General features: G+C 38.1%; 1 protein-coding gene across 1 annotated transcript in view; it reads right to left on the bottom strand.

Moving 5' to 3' along the window:
- The window catches only part of LOC108072777 (Ig-like and fibronectin type-III domain-containing protein 2), an 80,060-nt gene that overhangs the window by 15,573 nt on the left and 42,504 nt on the right, over window positions 1-21,983 (bottom strand). The window contains exons 3-7 of the mRNA XM_017164058.3: window positions 3,076-3,169; window positions 2,767-2,937; window positions 2,561-2,698; window positions 1,132-2,254; window positions 444-657 (exon numbers count right to left, since the gene is read on the bottom strand). Coding sequence (XP_017019547.1) covers window positions 444-657; window positions 1,132-2,254; window positions 2,561-2,698; window positions 2,767-2,937; window positions 3,076-3,151 — 1,722 coding nt within the window. The 5' untranslated portion in view covers window positions 3,152-3,169. The remainder of the gene's footprint in view (window positions 1-443; window positions 658-1,131; window positions 2,255-2,560; window positions 2,699-2,766; window positions 2,938-3,075; window positions 3,170-21,983) is intronic.

The raw sequence follows: 21,983 nt of genomic DNA, 5'->3' as shown, positions 1-21,983 counted from the left end.
TAGTGGTCACTTGGCGGAGGAGCTTACTCCACTGAGGGGAAAACTATGAGGAGCCTAAGCATCTAGGATTTAGTTGGTTAACAGTGGGAGTTCTCAGGAATTATTTACAGAATTTAAGTATTAAATTTATGATAAAAGCTTTCTAAAGATGTGTACAAATAATTTTAAATGCGTTTAATTTACTTTAAAATATTTCATAATTCATAGATAATTCTTGGTACTAAATAAACCTTTAAATTTACAATTATTTTATAATTTTTCTATGTCGAAAACGTCGTAAATTTTAAACTATATCTTTCGTAAAAACCTTTAAATATTCATATTAATAATAAAACTTTATTTTAAAAATACTAATAAATATATAATTTCTCCAGTTAACTTCATCCTTGATATTTAAGCTCCCTTTACTTCCTTGATCATCCCATTTTCTCCCCGTGTAATACCTTCTCCACGCTCAGATAGTCATCGCCAACGCCCAAACGTCGAAATTTGACGTGATATGTGCTGACGGTGTCCGCCAGACGCTTCGGCTTGTTCCAGTCCAGAATCACGAAGCTGTCCGTCTTGGCCACCGTCCGTAGCTTAGACGGCGGATCGGCCAGTACCCCATATCCCTGGAACAGACAGCTGTTGTACTCGGGCATGAAGCGCAGGCATCTACAAAAAGGAAGACAAAAAAGAGAAAAAGGGAGGCTTTGGTAATTGGCATTCGGCATAAAAACCCATCCTGCGGAGTCATTAGCAAGTAGTATTGTGTGTGCTTTTTTTTGGGGGGGGGGGGGTGCACAGAGTGCGGTTGATATGGCCACGGGTTTGATATTAGGGCTTAACGGCCTATGGATTTCCTGGACAAGGACGAGCGATAAGGATGCGCCTGGGGAAGTGATTAACAGGGTAACTAGGAGCTGCTCCTAAGCATCGATAATTATTGATTCTAATTTAAGTCCTGGACTGAGGGAAGCTTTATTATAAGGATTGTTGGGTAAAGCAAAAAGGTAATGGGGATTCAGGATTTTATAGAATTATATTCTAAGCGAACTCATGATTACTTTTGTATAAAAAATGTTAAGTATAGCCTTGAATTTAATTCCCGTATTGCTCCTAGATTTTATCCCCTTCCCTTTAACTTACTTGAACAAACTAAAGTCCAACGACTGCAACTTGCCAGCACACAGTGGGAAGCAGGCCGAGGGTATTCCCCTAGCCCGGCAACAGGGCGTATGATCGATATTGTTGGCCAAACAATTGAAGGTAATATTCGACCATGGAGCACACACCATAAAGTCGGGCAACGTGGCCTGATCGGTCTTCTGTGGATCACACATCTTATCCAGACACATCCTGTGGGTCATGCCATTATCCTCGCAGCACTGCCGCGTATCCGGAAGTTGAGGCATCGCCTGCTTGTCCGTAGTTCCCGCTCGCGACTCCGCCGCCGAGGCACTGGTATGCGTAAAGAATCTCAGCCTTTCGCTGGGCAAACTCGTGCCAAACTCATTGGTGGCCGTAACTATCACGGCATACATGGCCAGCGGTGTTAGGTTACTCAGGACCAACTGGGTCTGATTCGCGGAAACATTGTGAAGCTCAACAGACTCCGCTGTATCGGCGGCTGTTCGGTGAATGATTTCGCCACTCAGCTCATCCTCGTCGAAACTATGCAGCTTAGTCACGTTGATGGTGTAGCCAGAGACCCTTTCCGGCAGCTTCTCCGGCGCCGTCCAGCCCACGCTCACGCTCGTCTCGCTTACATTCTCGATGGTGAGAAAGGTGGGTGAGCTGGGTATGAGCTGCACACCCTTCAGGATGCACTGCAGACCGCTGAGCGTGTGCTGGACACAGGAGACGCGCGTCTTCAGCTTGTCCGTGAACGGGGTATACTCGCCGCGGCACATGTCCTGGCACAAATCCGGAATCTGCTTTTCCACGCAGCAGGGCACATGGTTGCGGCCATCGGCCATGCAGCGTACAATGCCGGGAAAGTCCCTTTCGCAGGCCTCCGGATCAACGCCAGTGGTGCCGTCCAGGATGTTGTGCACGTTGCAAAAGCCCATGCACTGGGCGGACACATTGGCCCGCTCGCAGCATTCCGTGAAGTCATGGGTGATCAGGGGCGGCACCTGACTCGGCCGCCAGAAGCTGCGATTGTCCTGCGCGTCCAGCGGCGGTGGCAGCAGGAACACATCACTCGACTCCGCGGTCGAGGTGTCCGTGGAGTTGTTGGGACCACCCGTTGATGAGTGCAGCTCCTTGACTGTGTGAGGTGAGAGGGTTAAGGCAGGAAATTAATTGTCATTCGAACAGAGAGAGAAAAAATTGAGGGAAAAGTTGGAAGAAAGTTTTAAGTCTGGCTTTAAATTTTAGCAATTGTGAAAGTATAAAGACTATAATAAATATATACAAAAGAATACTATTAAAATATTGAACTTAAATTACTATTTTTTTCATTTTAATTCATTTAAAAATATATTTTAGGTATTTAAGATTACTTTTGTTGGTTTATATTTAATTAAACCTTTTATTATAAATTTCTTCTTAAATTTTTTTCATTTTTACTCACCAGTTAGTATGTGTATACTGCGCAGAACAGGATCTGAGTTAAGCTCGCATATATACGCCCCCGAATCACTGGGCTTGAGGGTTTTAATCAAAAGAACCCAAACCTCACCACCCGTCTCCAGATTTTTACCCTTGGGATCTGTATAAATATTCAAAATAATTTATTTAAAATGTGGTTTAAAATTCTAATTCATTAATACAACCCACTTTCATCATGAAGAATTCGCACACGATGATCCTTGGTAACCCGCACTGTGCCGGCGGTGAGGATCTCGTCACCCTTCTTCCATATTACTGTGTTGTTTGAGGAATTATCAGACACTACGCAGGTTAATAAAGCATCTTTGCTCTCCAATATAATTGATGGTCCGCCGGTTCCTTGATTTAGATAAATAAATTAAAAGTTATAATGTAAAAGTAAAGCCGAAAATGATTGAATAAAAAATCTCTTTAAAATGAATTATTTATTAATAAAAAAAACAAATTAAAATATATTTATAAATAAGTCTCACTTACCAATAGGCACACCAGACTTAACATTAGTTAGTAGCACACATATCGTTATTATATGGACCAGCAAAAGCCTGAGCATTATTCCTTGTAGGATCACCTGCAATATATAAACGCAAACAGAAATGTTTACTAAAAAACTAAGCACACACAGTTATACAAAAAAATCAAACAAAAATCCCTGGGCAAACTTTAAAGAGCGAATACGAATATTTTTCAATCATTTTCAACGGCAGAAGGCAAGCATTTTTGATATTGCAATAAATGGCCGAGCGCTCAGAGGTGAAACGCCAGTGGCAACTATGGGGATTGGGCTCTGGGAAAAACCAGGGAAAAGAGTAGAAGGTGGGACTGTCGGCGGGGGAGGGGCAGATGGCTGACCTGGGAAATGCAGCCAATTGGGAACCGTTTGGACGGGAGGAAGGAAGGAAGCACAAACAGCTGAAAGTAGCGTCACTTTTGCCTTGGACCCCGTGTTGACGTCAACGTTGCCAGAACATTTGATGTTTGAAAAATAACATTCACAAAACCCCCTCGAAAAGCGTCATCCCACGCACCTCCTCCTTCTTTCATTCACATTTCCCCGTTTTCACTTTGCCCCTCAGCTTGCCGTTTTCCCGCATGCCGTGGGTTGGATGCCTGGTTTGGTTACCTGTTCCGTTTATGGCCAACGTTTTTGGATTTTTGTTTAAAAATTCGAACGAGTTTTTTGCTCTTCTCTCTCCCGTTTCCTTTTTTTCAGCGTTGATAAAATGTTTAACATTGCAGTGGCAGGTTACACCAAGAAAAATGTTTTGCAAACTCGAGATGGAGAGTAACTTTGAATAACTTTGTGGGAAAATATTTTAAGTTTATTAGATTCTTTGATTTAATATAAGTGAATATAAATTCAACTTTTTTTGGTAATTTAAGTAACTTTTTTATAAGCTTAACCTTGATTTAGGGAAGTAGATGGAGTTTGGAAAGCCTTTTTTACAATGTTTTGTCAAGTGTCATTTCAAAATATTTCTAAAGAATATTTATTGTATAATCTATATTAAGGAAAGATATCCTTAAAAAACTATAAGTGCCTTGGAACAAATTTTAAGGTGAGTTGTCAAGGGTAATTTTAAAATATTTTTGTAAAGTATTTAATATATAACAAGGGGAAATATCACTAAAAAAAACTTAAACTAGGAAGTGCTTGGAATAAATTTTGATAGTTTACCATAAATTCAAAGGTTTTCTTTACTTATTTTATAATTATTTATTTGATGGCTTATTTATTGGCTTTTATATATTTATATTAAAATATTTCCATAAATATTTAATTTATATTCCACCCTAAAATTAATTATTCCCAGTCTCCCTTTCAGACACTTCAGAGCATCCTTAAGGATTTTCGCAGTGTACCGAAGGGGGTTTCTAGATTTGTTGAAATTGGTTCGTGCATTCTGTGAAAGGTGCTCGAGCTGATTGTGTCTGTATGTGTGTGTGTGTTTGGTATGTGTGTGCGTTTGGTGGCCGTGTTTGCTTTCGCATTTGTGTGAGTGGCCCCGGTGAACGTGAGCGCGTAACTGAGAATTTGTTGGCAGCTTTAGCGACCATTCCACGGGGTAATGGCAACAACAAATTGCGTAAACTGCACTGAAAAAAGTGCGTGCGGTGCTGATGTGCGCTTGTATTCAATTACAAGAACGGTTAATCGATTCACCTAATCGGTGGGAGTCGGAGAAGGGCTAGGGGTCGTCATCAATGACGTTTACACTCCCTACCCCCTTTTTAACGCGACCCCCATTTGCGCTGACAAACCGCTTAGCTTGGCACTGGCATTTGTTTGGCCATCACCGTTCAACGGCACTTGTAGGGCATCAACAGAGGGGGGAGGGTTAGTACTACCATCCGTGAGCATAAGGTGCACAAGGTGGGCTTGTACCTGCCTTTGTGCGCATCAAGCGCATTTCAAATTGAATTTACAAAGTGCGAACGCGATGCCCGGGCACGCACTTGCCACCCGTGACGCAAAGATTGAGTTACCTGAGCGCGGGGGCAGGTGTACTGGGTAGATGTTGGGGGTTCCTTTTGTCTATGGCTGCGCCTGCAAAATTCCATTCATAAATTCCAACAGGAGGGCAGAGGAGCAAGTGGAGTTGTCTTCGTTCGCTTGCTGGATCTCCGCGCGCGGGAGTTGCTCAATTGCAAAAGTGACAAATTTGATTAAATTATAGCGCTATTGCAAAACGATTTATCTTTCGCTGCACTTGGCTGCCGCTGCTGTAGCATAGCATTGCTCCCTTGTAGCATCTCTGGTGGCTCTGGTGTCGCTTGCCACCCACTCAATTAATTGTTTTTGCTTTTGGCTCTTGGCTTTTGCTCTTTGCCGTTGCCATTTTTGCGCACTCATCCAGGCACGCACATCCTGCACACACACACAGACACACATATGCCCAAGTACACTTGGAAAAAATACAAGTTAAAACCTACATCAAATCTTTAGTTATGGTAAACTAAACTTTAAGAAACTGTAGCTTTTAAACGTAATTTCTATCAACTATCTTTGGCTTCAAATATATTCTAATATCCTCATTTTTTCTCTCAGTGCCTTTGCCTCTGTGCCATCTATTTGTCTTCATCTGGGCCACAACTACCGTCTCGTCTCGCGTCTCATCTCGCCTCGTCTTGGTTCGCTGTCAATGTTCTGCTCGTTGACGATGTAAGTAAATTGTATAACGTGGCGTATGAGTAATATGATATGCATGCTTCGATTCCAAGCGTTACGCTGTGTTCTCAGGCCCTGCTCTCTGCTCTGCTCGTTGAAGATGATGTGGTAATCAGTTTTGATTTTATTAGCACAACAGCGAAGGAGCTGCCACAGACAGTCACCACCCTGAAAGAGGAAGCGCCCTGAATCTTTTTTTACGATGCCACGCCTGGCTTCTGCCTCAACTTCTGAGCATGTCAAGTGGCACACATCAATCCAATCTTACCACCATACCCACCAAGGGTTATGATGGAAGATGCGCAACGCCCGGGTCATAATTGTTAATGAAATTACGTATACGTTTTTGACCCGGCAGCAGTAAATGGTTCGCTTAGTTGCGCTTTCCTTAATTAAATTTCCTTGGATGACAATGTTGCGAAAGAGCGAAACCGAAAACCAAATTTGGAAGTCAAAAATGTTGAACTCTCAAGCGGAATGTGTAAAATCCTAATTAATTCAATTTGCCAGCAATTCAGGGTAATAGCGATTTAGTGGCGAATTTTAGAAGAAGACCTTGAGCGGCTTTTCGGAGGAAGGAATTAGAGCGCCTTTAGCTATAATTGCCTCTCGAAAGGTAAGAAGATTTGAAGATTATGGGTTGAATAATAATAAGTGAGAATAAAATTAGAAAATTAAAGAGATTACATTAATTACAATATTAATATTGTTTTGATATACAAATTCTACACAAATAAAACGATTTAATAATCAACTTCTAAAAGAACAAAAATCAAAAACCTTATAAACTGTTTATTAAAACTGTTTTTCCAAAGTTTTCATTAATGGTCAAAGCCCTCAAAACGTTTAATTGGCCATTAAAAACTTTATAATCTAAGTACAAATTTTCATATTCCAGCAATTTTACCCATGAGACGAGGCCCTTGAAATACCATTAAATATTTATCAATTGCATAAATTAGCATATCTCTGCACCTTTTGTTTTATATATTCATATTTTTTAGAAGTTATGTATATTCCTGGGCAACTTTTGTATTTTATTGCCTTTCCCCAATACTTTTTTTGGGCCAGTCTCCGTCACTAATTAAGGAAGTGAGCACACACATTAATGATAAGATGGAGGACACTCTCAACTCTCAAGGTAAATGAGCCCAAGCAGGGACAACAAAGGAAAAAAAAGAAAAGCCGGAAAAATAGTCCCCAAGAAGGCATCATAAAAGGACCCGGGCAGCACATTAAGTAAATTAAACACAAAAAAAGGAACCCCGGCGAAAAAAACAAAAAAGAAAAGTGGCGGAATAAACAGAAAAAAACAAAAAACAGAAAAAAGGCAAGGGACATTTACACATTATTTTATAACATGGCCAAGACAGACAAATGACAGGCGAGACAAGGTGGACAGCGGTGCTGGTGCTGCTGCTGGCTGGCAATTGCCACACCAGATCTACTCCGTGATAAATAAAATACACCGCAAAACATTTTAAAAGCCAACCGACAACACTTTCCACTTTGCTGCTAATTTAAAGTTAACACCAAAAAGTCGCAGCCACTAGAAAATGGTGAAAGACACAGGCGGCGGGGAGAGGGCGCCGGCATTGGGGAAAACTGAACGAGGGTTTCCCACAGCCGTAGCGAAGCTCCTCGCAACTGTCTTTCCGTTCTGGCCAACTTTGTCTGTCCGTCTGTCTGTCTTTCGGTGTGGGGACTACTTTATGGGCTCTGCTGTTGTTGTGCTTTTCTTGTTTTTCTTTTTTGGTTTTTTGGTTCGGCTGTTTTTTTTTTGTCTGAGCTGCTGGGCAAGGTAATTTTTCTTAATTACCGCAAAATGTTTACCTTGTTGCTCGGCTTTGGCTTTGGGTGTATATATATGTATATATTTTTCGGGCAGCCCCAGATAAGGTGAGCATCCCTCAAAGGCAACCCATAGATTGTGCGCTCCAGCGCAAAAGGTGTAAAATATTTTTCGACAGTACCCCCTACAACACTTTACATTGTTATGGTTTGGTGTTTTTAAGCAGCTTTTGTTCGTTTCATGTTTTCACACGGCCCCCGGGGGGAGAGGCGAAGGCAAAAAGTAAAAGTGTTGCATACTTACCAGAGGCGACAAGCTCTAGCAACGCACAAACACACACACTGAGAGAATACAGGGAGGCCAGGTGAGTGAGTGCTCACAAGGTAAGCCAGTGAGACCTAGGAAATACACACACCAGCACACACTTTTTTCTAATGGCCACACACAAATTGAAACTAATGTTCGTTGCTATGCATATTTCTGTTCTTGCTCTTGCTCTTGTCCCGGGAAACTTGAACTTGAGTGCAGAAAAAAGCCAAGAACATTGTCAACCTTTTTGCCAACGGAAAGGTGAAAGTATGTTTAGGCCTTTTGTTTGGCTTTTCCTGTTTTTCTTTGCCGAGGCCGAGAAAGGTATACGGGTTGAGTGAGAAATATGATAATCAAACAAAAAACAAAAAAAAAATTACTCATACACCGCGTGGCCGAAAGTTGTAGGAACATAAAACTTTTAGGTTTTACGGGGCGATAAGGCGACAAAAGCCCAAACTAAAAACAACTGGGCTAAAAGTTTTGTTTTCAACTAAAAAGGGGAAATGGAAATGTTAGTTTATAGCGACAACACACACCTTGATTAAAAAGTTAATTCCCTGATTCTGGGAACCCAAGAAAATTATCTAAAAAAAGAACAACGATACACAGCAAGAAGCAAGTGTTAAATTATTCAGGAACCCCCTTTCTTTAGTCGAAATTTTGTAATTAAAAATAATACGCAGAACGGCAAGAAAACCCCAACAAATGCCAGAAACAACCGCGAAAATCGGCTTGTGGCATTAAGCCCGGAAAAAAAGGGCGGCGGTAAAGGGAAAAAAAAAGAAATTTGTTTTAGCATTAAAACAAAATCAACACACCTCAATGTAAAAATCTCCCCAAAGAGGCATAAAAAAGATGGGGCATCAGGCCCACAGATGCACAGATGCCGGAAAGAGCTCAGTTGGGGAGTAGGAGGGGTGGCTACAGGGGTAGCGGCGAATAAGCAAAACATGTTACAACAAAGGACCAAAACATAATGAACAATAACAATAAGAGCCGCAGAATGCCAAAGTGTGGCTTAGATTAGTTGCTCGACTTGAAGATGCTTCTTGGAGTGCTTTTTTGTTATGATTATTATCTTGGTTTAAGGTTTAAATGGATGTTTTTGTAGGTGAAAGTAAATTTTGTTATAATATTTATACTTTAAGCAACAGGTTTTTAAAAGAATATAATATATAGAAGGTATATTTGATCGTTAGGCTTGGTTAGTTTACAAATTCTACTAAAGAAATGCCTCAAAACTATTTAGAAATTTCATGTAAATAAAACACTTGACTTAAAAAATTCGAATAATAATTTACTGTGGTTGTTCTAAGCTCACAATACCATATAATACCATACAAAATCATAAACTAAGACTATTCACATTTGAAATTTGCAATAAATATTGATTTGCATTGTAAAAGTTATAATTCTTTAGCATATTTTCTATTACAATTCTTTCAATAATTAAATTTAACTTTAAAAAAAAACAGGCTTCTTCTTTAAATATTACAATTTGAATTTGAATCATTTCCACAAGAGAACCCCATAAATATTTTATATACAAATTTATTTAATCTACTTTCTGACGTTCCAAACCTTCATTATTATTTTCTTATAAAAAAATCCAAGATATCTTTAAATATACCCAACTTCCCCGTTAAATACCCTTCAACAAAATTGGTAACAAAAAAAGAGCAAAAATGAATGCTCAGGCATAACAATAACAGAAGCGGCACATTAAACAAATATTCCGCAACAAAACAAAAACCGAAGCGAAGATAAAAAATAATTCAGCTGAAAAACAAGGGAGGGGGTAGGATGAAGAGCAGAGGAAAGATTTACTTTAAAATATATTTACATATGCAAATGCCAAAAGGGAAAGACACTGGCGGTGGGATGAAGGACGTTTTGGTTGTGTCTAAGCAAGCATGTGAGTATTTGTAAATCTGACATAATTGCATGCCCATATGTGTGTGCGAGTGTGTGTCTGAGTGTGTGTCTGCAGGAGTTTGTTTTTCGGATTGTTTATTTTGTTTGCACATTTCGCTGGGCAAAGGAGCAAAAACTTTTTATGCATTTTTCATACACATAATTCGCTTCAAGCGCAAATGCACAATAATAATAATAATAATAATAAGAGCAACAACAAAGGCGGCATAAACAGCCATAACAATCCCAACAAAATGCACAGCTGAACAGTGACAACAATGCCTCAACAATTCGCCATGTTGAAGGCAAAAATACAGAAGATAACTATACAAAACAGGAGCTGTACTACACTGAACTTTAGATTTTAAAATAAAATATTTTTCTATATTTTTCAAGACAATATTTTCTGGCTACTACCTTTAGCTTGTCTTTCCTAGTGATAAACCCATGTATTATATATATTCTTAAGTGTATCTATGTCTTTTCTTTCTGTGTAGAACCCTATCCAACTGAAGAACTGCCAGCTACAGTTCTACGGCGACAGCAACAACATTGATTTTACATTTCCGCCGCTTTGCCTGCTAACTTCCGTTTCCCCCACTACTACTAGTGCATAGTGCACACTGCACATCACAGACACACACATTTTTGTTTCGCATTCACATATGCCAACACACAACTAGCACACACACCCAAATACCCATGCTGCTGTGGGTGTCTTTTGGGGGCTGTGATTGCAAGCAGCAGAACAAACGAGCGACAGATGCATTTCAATGGCAGGCAAGGATGCGCATCTAAAGATGTCCTGGCAAGGCAAGTGGGTTAGCAAAATATCTAAAAATTAAATCAAGAGGTTTTCTATTTTATATTTTTTTTATACTTTAATATATACTAATTGCAAAAGTCTTGTTACCAAAAAGAAAATAAAATAATTAAACCTTTAAGAGTTATTTAGAAGTATTTTATGTATTTAAACATTTTTAAATAATATTATACTAATTATTTATTATTAAATGAAGTCAAGAAGCTTGTCGTGTTAATTTTTTAATATTTTACATATTAATTGTTAGATAATTTGTATTATAAAGCCATATTCAAAGTCATAAGCCATAACACTCATTGTTAGTTTGCAGTTATTTATTTTAATAAATTTCCTGGTTTAATTTTTTCTTATTCTATGTTTTTATTAAAAATATTTACTATAAAGTTTTCCTTAAATTCATTTTTATTCAATGTTTTTGAATATAAAAACTGTTTCTTTATTTTTATTAAATTTAATATAAATGTTTCTAATAAGCTTTTTGCAATCTTTGATTTTATATAATTTCTTTAGGTAACTTTTTTCCAATAATTAGTATTAAATTTAGCTGATATGCCTAAATTTCATACATTTCATAGACTTTTAGATAACTTTTTTAAAAATATTCTTTGCTAAACTTAGCATCACAGTTTTCATTTATAATTTAATAGTAATAAACCCCATAAATAACCCATTTTAATTCCCATTAAAAACTCCCACTTCAAGTAAAGTAATTGCTTAAAATATGTTCACTCAACAGACGATCGAAATCACTCCATTCATATGGCCAAAGGAGATTGCACCTTTGCAAACACATTTATTTCATCCTTTTCCTCTACCTGAAAGCCGCTCAAAGTGTCTATCACTTATGTACACACACACATGTTGGCTGTATTTTTTATATATTTTCCTACGACTTTATTCAGAGCAGAGCATAGATGTTGCCACTTGAGAGTCTCGACAAAGTTGTAAAGAGCATGGCAGAGCAGCCTGCAGTTGCAGTTGAAGTAGAAGTTGCAATTGCAGTTGCTGTTGCAATTGCCTTCGGCTTTTCCTTTGGCTTTTGGCTTTGGCTTCTCTGGTTTTTGGCTTTGGCAGTTTGTTTCTAGTAGTTGGCAACAAGTAAAATATATACATATGTGTAGAGCTCCGCTGGAAAACAGGCCACAAACATGTGTGGGCGATAACCGAAGTACTTAACAGGCCAACAGCTACAAGTTGGCTAAGTCGGTAAGCTAAGCTCGAAAAATGCCAACAACCGGCGGGGACCTGCTGCTGCTGCTGCTTCTGCTGCAGTTGACGAACGCTGACGAACTTGCTCCAGACAAGGACCTCCCAAGGATGTCGGCTGCAGTTACATGGCTGCTGCCTGTATATGTGTCTATGTGTGTGGTTAGAAATTAGATTTACTAGTTTGCCGACAAACCCCAAAAGCCGGCAACCTCTCCCTGTCTCAACCGTCTGAAAAGTACCGAAAAACTTCATCTAAGCCAGGGAACTTTTCCCCAAAAAAAAAAATACAACAAAAATCTAAAAAGACGTAGGAAAAATCATAAAAAAGATACCAAGTAAAACAAATGCTTGCGGCACTTTAGAGCTCGTACACCCCGTTGTACTATTAAATTTACCCATGGGACCGTGTTGACTCTTTGGCTTTTTGGGGGCAGTTTCAACACTTTTGTTGTTTCGCCCTCACCAACCAAATTGGTTGCACAAACACACACACACACACAGACAAAGACACTGTGGATATCAATAAAAAATATTGCCCTCTTTTTCCATCATATCTCTTTCTCTGTGTTTTTTTGAACGACTTAATCACTCGGAAATATCAGTGGTGGGTGGCTCTGTTACCAAAGTGTTACAAGTTTATGGTCATCAGGCAAGCCAAGTTAAAGGATAGGAAAAATACGAAAGAAAAAAATACTTGCCAGAAACGAAAACTTTTATTACGGACATTTGTGACAGAACAGCAACTTCTAAGTGGTCCAATTGGACGGGTCAGCCTCGGTCGCAATGCGGTGTTAGTTCGCTCAAAACTTTTATGGCCTAATTTCGCCATTGAAAATCAAGTGAGATATTAAGAATTTATACATCAAAATAGATAAACTGTATGCTATATCAACTATTTTCTTTTGCAAAACTGAGAGGAAAGTTTATAGAGCTGAAAGAAAAACAAATATTACTGCAGTTGGCTGGGAAAAATAAGAGGAAAATGGAGGAAAAGTTAAGCTATGTGGAAAGTTAGTTCAATGATTTTTAAATTAAATAGGAAGAGGTTTTTTGTCACCTCTCTGATTATATTTTAAATATGAACTATTTTTTTCATGAATCCCAACAAAAAACACCTACTAAACCAACACCTACTGCTACCTCCTTCTAATTCCCTTTGTAAAAAAAAACACCTTCATAAATAAATTAGTTATAATCTGCTCTGGCAGATGGAAAATCTAATTATGAGCCTCTGTCATAATTTCTAGCACACCGCACGTGCAAAATGCTGGTGCTGGAGGGTAAAAAAAGGCAAAAAAGCGAGCCTGATTTCAAAGAGCAATTACATTAATTTTACTCAAGTGCAACATGCACTCAGCGCTAAACTTCATTGCAACAAAATTTCCGCTCCAATGTGCAAAGAGTTTTGCGGCAGTCGGGCCAAAGTAGGACCAGGATGCAGGACCAGGATGCAGAGAGCCGAATACCGGGCTGAAGGTGAAGCCTGGAGGCAGTGCAGCCATCGGTGGAAAGTCAACCGCGACCAAAAGTGCCAAGTTCGTGTCCCAGTGATGGTGGTCTCTACCGCTCGAGCTCCTCTTACTCCTACTCATAGTCCTTGTACTAATCCTCCTCCTTCTTCTCCTCCTCCTCCTCGTATCTGTGTGAGCCCACGAGGTGCTAATGAGCTGCAGTTTGCAGTCACTGAAGATGTTAGCAGGCAGCCATTTTGCTGTTGCCAACTTTGGCTCTTTTCCGTGCTGACAGCACTTAAAAGCTTTGTGCCACACACACACTTACACTACAAGAAAAATTATAACAATTTTTATGAAGGGGTTTTCGAAATATGTTTTAAGATTAAGGAATGAGAGTCATACTTGACAAAGTAATTTTCCTCTAAAGTCACATCATTAAAATATTAAACAAAAAAAATTATATTGCAAATTTATTAACAAGTTATTGGTAATATTAAATAAACTATAATATAAACTACGAGTTTTAGTTGTTATTATTTAATCTACAATTTATAAATATAATTTATTATTATTTAGTTATTCATACACACTCCTTTCTGCATTTCACTTTCCTTTTTGTTCTAATAAATATTTAAAAACTTGAAAATCTTTCCAAATGTATTATTTTCAGTGTAATTCCACCACCCACCAGATTTACCCCTCCCCTTGTTTGGTGACGTGTGTTTATGCTGTTGATATTTTTGACATTTTCGTTTGGCATTCTCGTTATTGTTACTGCACTTTATACAAGAGCTGTTGCTGCTACTGCTAGTGCTTCTGCCGTTTTTGTTTCTTTTCCCTGCATTATTTTCATTTTTGTTTTAATTAAAATTTCACATGTCAACGATTTTTCGAAGGTGACTGTGTGTGCGTAGGTGGGTCGCCATCACCGCCGCTGCCAAATGAATGAGTTTCTCATTTCCTCAGCCAACGAGCATCCGGCCGGGGGTTTTTCTTCTTATTGCACCCAACACTTGCGGCTTATAAGGGTATACTGCATTCGTGCAGAAAATTAATTTCAATGGGTTTTAATTCTATGTGAAAATATATGGCAAAAGAGGGGTTCATATTTTCATTTAAAATGTTTGAAATTATATTTTCAAACTATAAATTATTAAAGTAATTAGAAATATACTTATGTTGGGGTGCCGAATTATTATTTTAATATTAAATCTTTTAAAAACACATAAACATTTGGGAGAAATACAAAAGTTGAATGGTAAGGGAATATATTATAAAACGTGGAAATTAATTATTAAACGGTCCTATTAAGTCTTACAACAATTAATATTATCCGATCTAAAGCTTAATAAAATGTATTAAAAAATTTATATTAATTTATTTAATTTAAAATCAATGCTTTAAGTCTTAAAAAGGAACCAAAGATAAGATGCAACATTTTATTCAATTATTTTTTTTAATTTGTTAATGTTTATTTCAGTTAGAAGAGTGCCAATTAATTTTTAAAATATACCCACAACTAGTTATAATTTTAGTGGGTGTGATATAGTCGAAACTTTGAAGTAGATTTAATATTTTTTTTACTCCCCGCCAACGGTTGTCGTCGTGCTCATGTCGGCGGGGTTGCTGTCAGCTGCATTTTGCGATGGCAACTGCAAAATAACGGGTCTCGACCCATCAACTTGTCCCCTGCCATCGGCTTTTTTGTTGCAATTTTCCCGCTTTTCCCGTTGTGCCAATCTATCAAGTCCAAGCATCCGCCAACGCCAAAGCGCGTCATCTATCGATGATTTTGCTAACTGTGAAACTATATAGCAGGGCACCCTGTCAGCGAAACGGATTTAGCATCACCCACCTCCTACCCATCACCAGTTTCCGTGTTGTATTGCCAGGTTTTTGTTCCGCTGACATGATGCGCGTCAATTAAAATACGGAAAATGGTAAAGTTTTTGCTCGCTTTGGCGATAACAGCGAGGGAAATTCGTTGATCGACTTTTATGTTCACATCTGAGACAGTTGGGATTATTCCTTTATGCAATCATAAATCACGGGGATGACATTGAGCTAAAAGATTCTCGGTTTTCCCTCAACTATTTCCATTTAATAAAGTCCCTCTACTCCCAAATGAATATTTAATGTTCGAGAGGCAACCTATATTCATATTTGATAAGTGCCGTTTGCCCAGGCAATTAAAAAGCCCCGAGAAAACATTAAATTTATTGTCAATCCAATGGCGGACATCACTTTTGTTCACTTTGCCGTCGGCCAATGTTTGCCCAACTCTTTTGTTTTTATAATTTTATATATATGTTGAGAGTATGCGTTTTAATAATGTAATCCCTGCAGATATTTGCTTTTTTCCCGCCAAGCAATTGTTTAATAAACAAATAGCAAACATAACGGTGGAGGGACAAAAGTATTTTATGAAAACATATGAAAAAATAAACCTTAATCAAATTAATTAAAATAATTTTTATTGCTGTACTAAAAACGCTCAATAAAGTCGGCCAGGAAATGCTCTTAAAATAAACAAAAATATGCAACTATGATATTTATGAAATCCATACTTCAAACTGATTTTAAATTAAATGAAAAATAAACAACACAAATAGATTTGTTACCATCGGCCCTGACCCCTCTCCATAGGCATATTCTTGGGTTATTAATTAAATCTGTGAAAATGCAAATCAATGTCCATTGTCCGGGCCCCGTCTGCACAATTAATCAAAAACCCATTAACGATTTTTTCGAGGGGCCCCTGGTCCACCCTGAACTTGTACTGATTAAATGCAATTAATTTTCTGTCAGCAACAATTGTGCCTACAATTTAACAGGCGAGGAGGACTGACTGCCTGACATAAAACAAAATGAGGCAGGCATCTTTGCCTGAAATCAGTTGGAAAAAGCCATTTCAGAAAATTAACAAATAAATACATGAGTGAGCGCAACAGAATGAAAAATGTAAATACAACTTGGCTGAGCATTAAGTTTTGTTAGGGCCATAAAAAAAATGTTTTTAATTAAAAGAAGGAAAGATGGCGTCGCTAGGAACAAATGACTATCAACTTTACAGACTTTATGAAGTTGACAACAACAACATAAAAACTTGATGAAAATAATAAGAAATGGAAACTTTGGAAATTCTTGCAATTAAAAGTGCAATCGTAAAGAATTCTTTAATTAATAATAAGCTGGAAATTGGGGAAAATGAAGAAAAATACTAGCAAACAAAATGTTTTGAAAAAAATAATGATAAATAATATTCAATATCAAATTTTAAGAACTAAATTAATAAATAAAATTGTATTTAACTAGCTAGATAATTAAAATAAATATTTAAATTTGGAAATTATACATTATACATAATATTTAAGCATTAAAAAGGTATTAAAATTTATAAGATATACTACAATTCTTTTACCAGACATCAAAATACATTTATAACCACCTTAAAGCCCATTGTAAAGTATATACAAATGTCAGCCTATCGAAATTGTTGATTCAGAAACACTTCAACCCTGCAAATAATTAATCATGATACGTCAGTCGACCCGCTTGGCAATGTAGGAAGTATCTATACTTCTGTATTTGATGCCACTCCGAACTGAAAACTGAAAACTGAATACTGAAAACCCACTCCGCCTGCGGGCCATCTTCAGTCAGTTGTCAGCGTTGTCAGACTCGTTGGACGGGGCCAAAGCCAATAGCATTTGGTTTTAACACGTTTTACTCTGTTTCTCTGTTTGCCAAAACATTTCGTTTGCTCGTCGATTTTTAATGAGAAAAGGGTTTATTTTATTTCCCTGATGGTTCTTCTTTTTTTTTCTTTTATTCTGGCTGGGGGTTTAATCACAAAACCGGAGGGACAGGCCATCAGTCAAAGTGGCAAACTAATGGTTTATTTATACAGACAGGATTGAGGGATTAAATTAGATTTTAATTCCAAAAGAAAATGTTGCGAAATGCCGAATGCTGAATGCTGAATGCGGTTTGGTGCCATTCATTCATGGCGGCAAGGACATTTTAAGAGGATAAACCTCTTTGGGTAGTACACTACATTAAGCAAAGATCATAATCTTCTTGAACAAGAACTTTTCTGCAAAACTAAAAACGGCAAAACTGAAAACCGTAAACAGAAAACTAAAAACGGAAAAACAATGCAAGGGTCTGTGTGTAGACGTAGCCTGTGGGAAAACTGTTGCATGCCAACGGAGACAGAGGGGTGGGGAGATTTCGGGGGAAATGCTGGACCGTGGAACGTTGCTGCTTAGTTCCAGTAAATGCGCGAAAATTTACAAAACGAGCTCTCACCCTCTTAGGTGCTGAGGTGCAATCTGTTTACTCAATAATTTGCACCGAAATGAATGTAAATTTTCGCACAGAAATTCCCCAAACGCCGAGATGCACTACGCTGGACTTGCTGACGTTGCGCATACGCAGCGTTGTACCAGTATGCAAACTATCCAACTGAGAGATGGATGTAGAATGGATGGTGGAGTATATCCTAGGGAGTCTACCAGAGGGAGTCCAGGAGCCAAGCAGCCAAGGAGCCAGCGTAGTCAAAGAAAACTTCCCACCTCCTCCGCAGCCTGGAGCACCAACGAAAAAGTTGATTTATAAACAAACTTTTGCGGCACAAAGTTGTGTTCGGACCGTCAACAAATGGAAAAGAAAAACATGCTCGCCAAATGGCCAACGAAAGTTAAAAGTACGCCAAACCATTCTTCCCCCCAACAGATGCCGTCTGTGGCGCGTGATCCTTGGGTGTTGCTCTGTATGGATGGAAAATCCCAAATACACAATAGATTCCAGCGGAGAGTTGAGGCAAATCAGCATAAAATACGCAGAGAAAAACACATCATTGAGAGAGCATTCACAAGTTAAATAATAACGCGACCAGATACAAAAGCACAAATAAAGTAGTTGAGTTGAGTGCCAAGCACTCCTCCTATCGCAGTCATTCGCCACGTCACGGAGTTGGTGTCTGGATAGATGGCTTCAATATGCACAGAGAATGCAGTAGGGGGGAAGATCACTGAGCGACGGGAGGAGTAGATTCTTTGCGGTTAAAAATAATTGGGTTACGATATTTGGGAGGGTTTTTGGGGGGTAAGAAAAACCTATCAATATCGAAAAAAATAAAATTTTATATACACTTAACTCTTATTTTCTAAGAATATTTTATTTTTATATTTTTTCTCAATTTGTATAAAAAGTAAACTAATTTTAAATATTTCTTAAACCTTTTATTTTCATTATATTATCTGTATTAAGAGTAAAAACAAACAAACATTTTATGTTCTTTTTTAGAAGCAAAGTCTCTTAGAATCCTGTTATATTTATACCCTTGCAGGGTATTATAATTTCAGTCAGAAGTTTGCAACGCAGTGAAGGAGACGTTTCCGACCCCATAAAGTATATATATTCTTGATCAGCATCAACAGCCGAGTCGATCTAACCATGTCCGTCTGTCCGTCTGTCCGTCTGTCCGTCTGTCCGTCCGTCTGTCCGTCTGTCCGTCTGTCCGTCCGTCTGTCCGTTTCTACGCAAACTAGTCCCTCAGTTTTAAAGCTATCTGAATGAAACTTTGCATATAGTCTTCTATATACTCTCACTGCTATATATGTCGGAACGGGCCGGATCGGACGACTATATCATATAGCTGCCATACAAATGTTCGATATATTTTTAGAAAAAAAATTATAACTTTGCTGTTTTTCAACATTTTTGCACCATTTTTTAGATATGGCCATTTTATATTATTTCAAAATTTTGGTAAAAATTTTATGAAAATCAGACGACTATATCATATAGCTGCCATAGGAACGATCGGGAAATTAATAGAAAAAAAATTATAGATTCGTTGTTTTTCAACGTATTTTCATCTACTCCGGGATATAAGCTTATTTTATTATTCTAGAATTTTGGTATAAATTTCAAAAAAATCGGACGACTATATCTTATAGCTGCTATAGGAACGATAGGGAAAGTAATAGAAATAATTATAACTTCGTTGTTTTTCAACGTATTTTCATCTACTTTGGGACATGAGCTTTTAGTATTATTTCAGAATTTTGTTAACAATAATTTGAAAATCGGACAACTATATCATATAGCTGCCATAGAAGCGATCCGTAGATGTAGAGAAAATCTAAGGCTGGGAATGTAAAACTGTAACTGTCAAACTGTAAACAATAAATATAGAAAAAATGTTATGAAACTCTGTTTAGTGTCTGTTTTCGGCATTATAATTTATAATATAAATATCAAAACCAATCTGCAAGGGTATACAAACTTCGGCGTGCCGAAGTTAGCTTCCTTTCTTGTTTTTATTTTTATTTATTTTATTATTTAGTATTTCCTTTAAACATATAAACACCTTTTTAGCCCCTTAATGCATAAATTTCTTATTCCAAGCTAAAGAATTGGCACTGGCCCATCATATTTCCACTTTAATCCCCAACACAGTTCGCTCAGTGCCAAAGTAGCTGCAAAGAACTAAATAAGAGCCGCCTCTCACCCACCAAAGAAAAAACACCCATCGAATCAGAGCAGAGACCAGCCCACACTCCGCTTTCCCAATTTCCACTCACCGCCTCAGCGAGTGCGGTAAAAGTCCTCAGTCAAATCAGTTGTTGGCACGATTTTTGCAAGCAAAAATAAATCGCAAAAAAAAAGCACAAGGAAAATCGTATAAAAAAAGGAAAAACAAAGTTTCGGTGCCGCCGCCAAGAGAGTGGAGAAACACACGAAAAAACACACGGAGAGTGGAAAAAAACACGGAGTTATATTAAGAAAAAAATTTAATAATATTTAAGAAATTGAGAATATAAGAAAAAGTAAAGAATAAATTACTAAAATTATCATTATACATTTGAAAACTTTAAAGAAACTTTTAAAAATCTTATAAAATTATAAGGTTATATTTATAGTTTCTTTAATTTTAGAATAGAATAATAATACTAATTAATTAATATCCCTATATTATACAGCTTTTTTTATATATTTTTTCCAGTGCATAAAAAGCGAGGCAAGGAAGCAAAAGCAACGCACAATCGACAAGTTGTGCGCGCTGCCTTAACTTCTGCCACAAAATTTTAGTTTCCGGCTTTTGATGGCCGGGTTGCATGCTTCTTTAGCCTTCTTCTTCTTCTACGTCTTCTGTCCCAAGTTTTATTCTTTCGGAGTCTGCAGAAAAGATGTTTTGGCTGTTGCTTATTTGATTTTCGTTTTGGCTTTTGTTGCACCAACACTGCTCTAGCTTCAGCTTCAGCTACAGATCCCAGATCCCAGTTTAAGCATCAGCTCCAGCCTCAGTTTCATCTCTATAACCAGAGACAAGAACAAGAGAGAGTTGAGCATGTGTACCGCAGACACCAAGTCAAAGCAGCCAAAAAAAAACCGAGGCAAATACGCAAAAATTTTTGTAATTTTCCAACTTATAAGCGAAGAATATCTTCAAAACGAACGAATAAACGGTCAGGCCAGGCAAACCAATGAGACCGGCAGAAATTCGGGGTAAAAGTTAGGCTCCCCTTCCCTTCCTCTTCGAAAGCCACTTGAAAAGCAGCTTTAAGCCAACACAAAACCGACAACAGAACGAACAATTTTGGCCAGAGATGAAGCCCCAAGGAAAAGTTCCGAGGGGAGCGAGCACAGCTGATGTCTGGCGTCTTAAAATGAAAATGAATGGGAAACCTTTTTGGCCCCGCTTGATTGAAAGTGTTGAAATAGTCTTTCGGGTCAGCTGTCGTGGGCATTAACATGGCCAAATTGTATCGGGGATTAGTGCTAAATGATATTGCCGCCATACAGCTACCGATAGTTATCCCTATATTGAGTATATCCTTGAATTGAGTACTTATTATGGCAAATGAACGTTGACGAAATGGTTTTCGATTGTTTTGTGTCCTCGCATCCTGCTGTCTGTGCGGAATATTTACACTGATAAGCCATTTGGACATCTTGGAGCTTAGACATAATCGATGGGGGAATCATTCCACGACAGATGGACAGTTCTTGGGGTGTATTAAGGCTTTTGTATAACGATTAATGGTTCTGAGAAGGGAAATACATAAATTCGGAGACCAATGAGGTATTAAACCAAGGATTTCTATCCATAAAAACGTGAAGTAAATTAATTTGTAATACATTTAATATCTAATATATTCTATCTGAAAATCAAAATGTATTTTATATATTTTCTTTATCCCCTTCCTTTAAAGCCTTCTTTAAGTCTCCTTATAACCCAGGACCTTCCTCATTAGAATATCTTCAACCACAGACCACAACACAAGCACATTTATTAGGTTCTGCCCCTGAAACTACACAGAAAACTAAGCCAATCCCCTTCATCCCCATAAAAAAAAGGGAGGATATTTAGCTATGGCACCTGCCACAATCAACTAACCGCGCTTCCAATCTGGATCAACTTCCGCTTAGCAGGAGGACTCATAAATCCGGGAGGCGATGGTGGCCAAGCCAGCAGCTTTATAATCATCATCAGGCCATAAAGTATTGTCTGCTTCAGCTCCCATCTCCGGGCTCCAACAGGTAAATAAGAAAACTTTTGCCTCACTCAACCTGCGCCATAAACAACTTTCCTTGTCTTGGACGAGCCAACGAAGCAGATGACGTTGGTCACTGGTCTGCAGTTAAAGTTGGTCCACAGCATCCATGGTATTTTGCAATTAAACAAAAACCAAAGAGAAG

This window comes from Drosophila kikkawai, chromosome 3L (genome assembly GCF_030179895.1).
Source record: "Drosophila kikkawai strain 14028-0561.14 chromosome 3L, DkikHiC1v2, whole genome shotgun sequence".
Lineage (NCBI taxonomy): Eukaryota > Metazoa > Arthropoda > Insecta > Diptera > Drosophilidae > Drosophila > Drosophila kikkawai.
The sequence above is the reverse complement of the archived record's forward strand: the minus strand, read 5'-3'. Positions and strand labels throughout refer to the sequence as shown.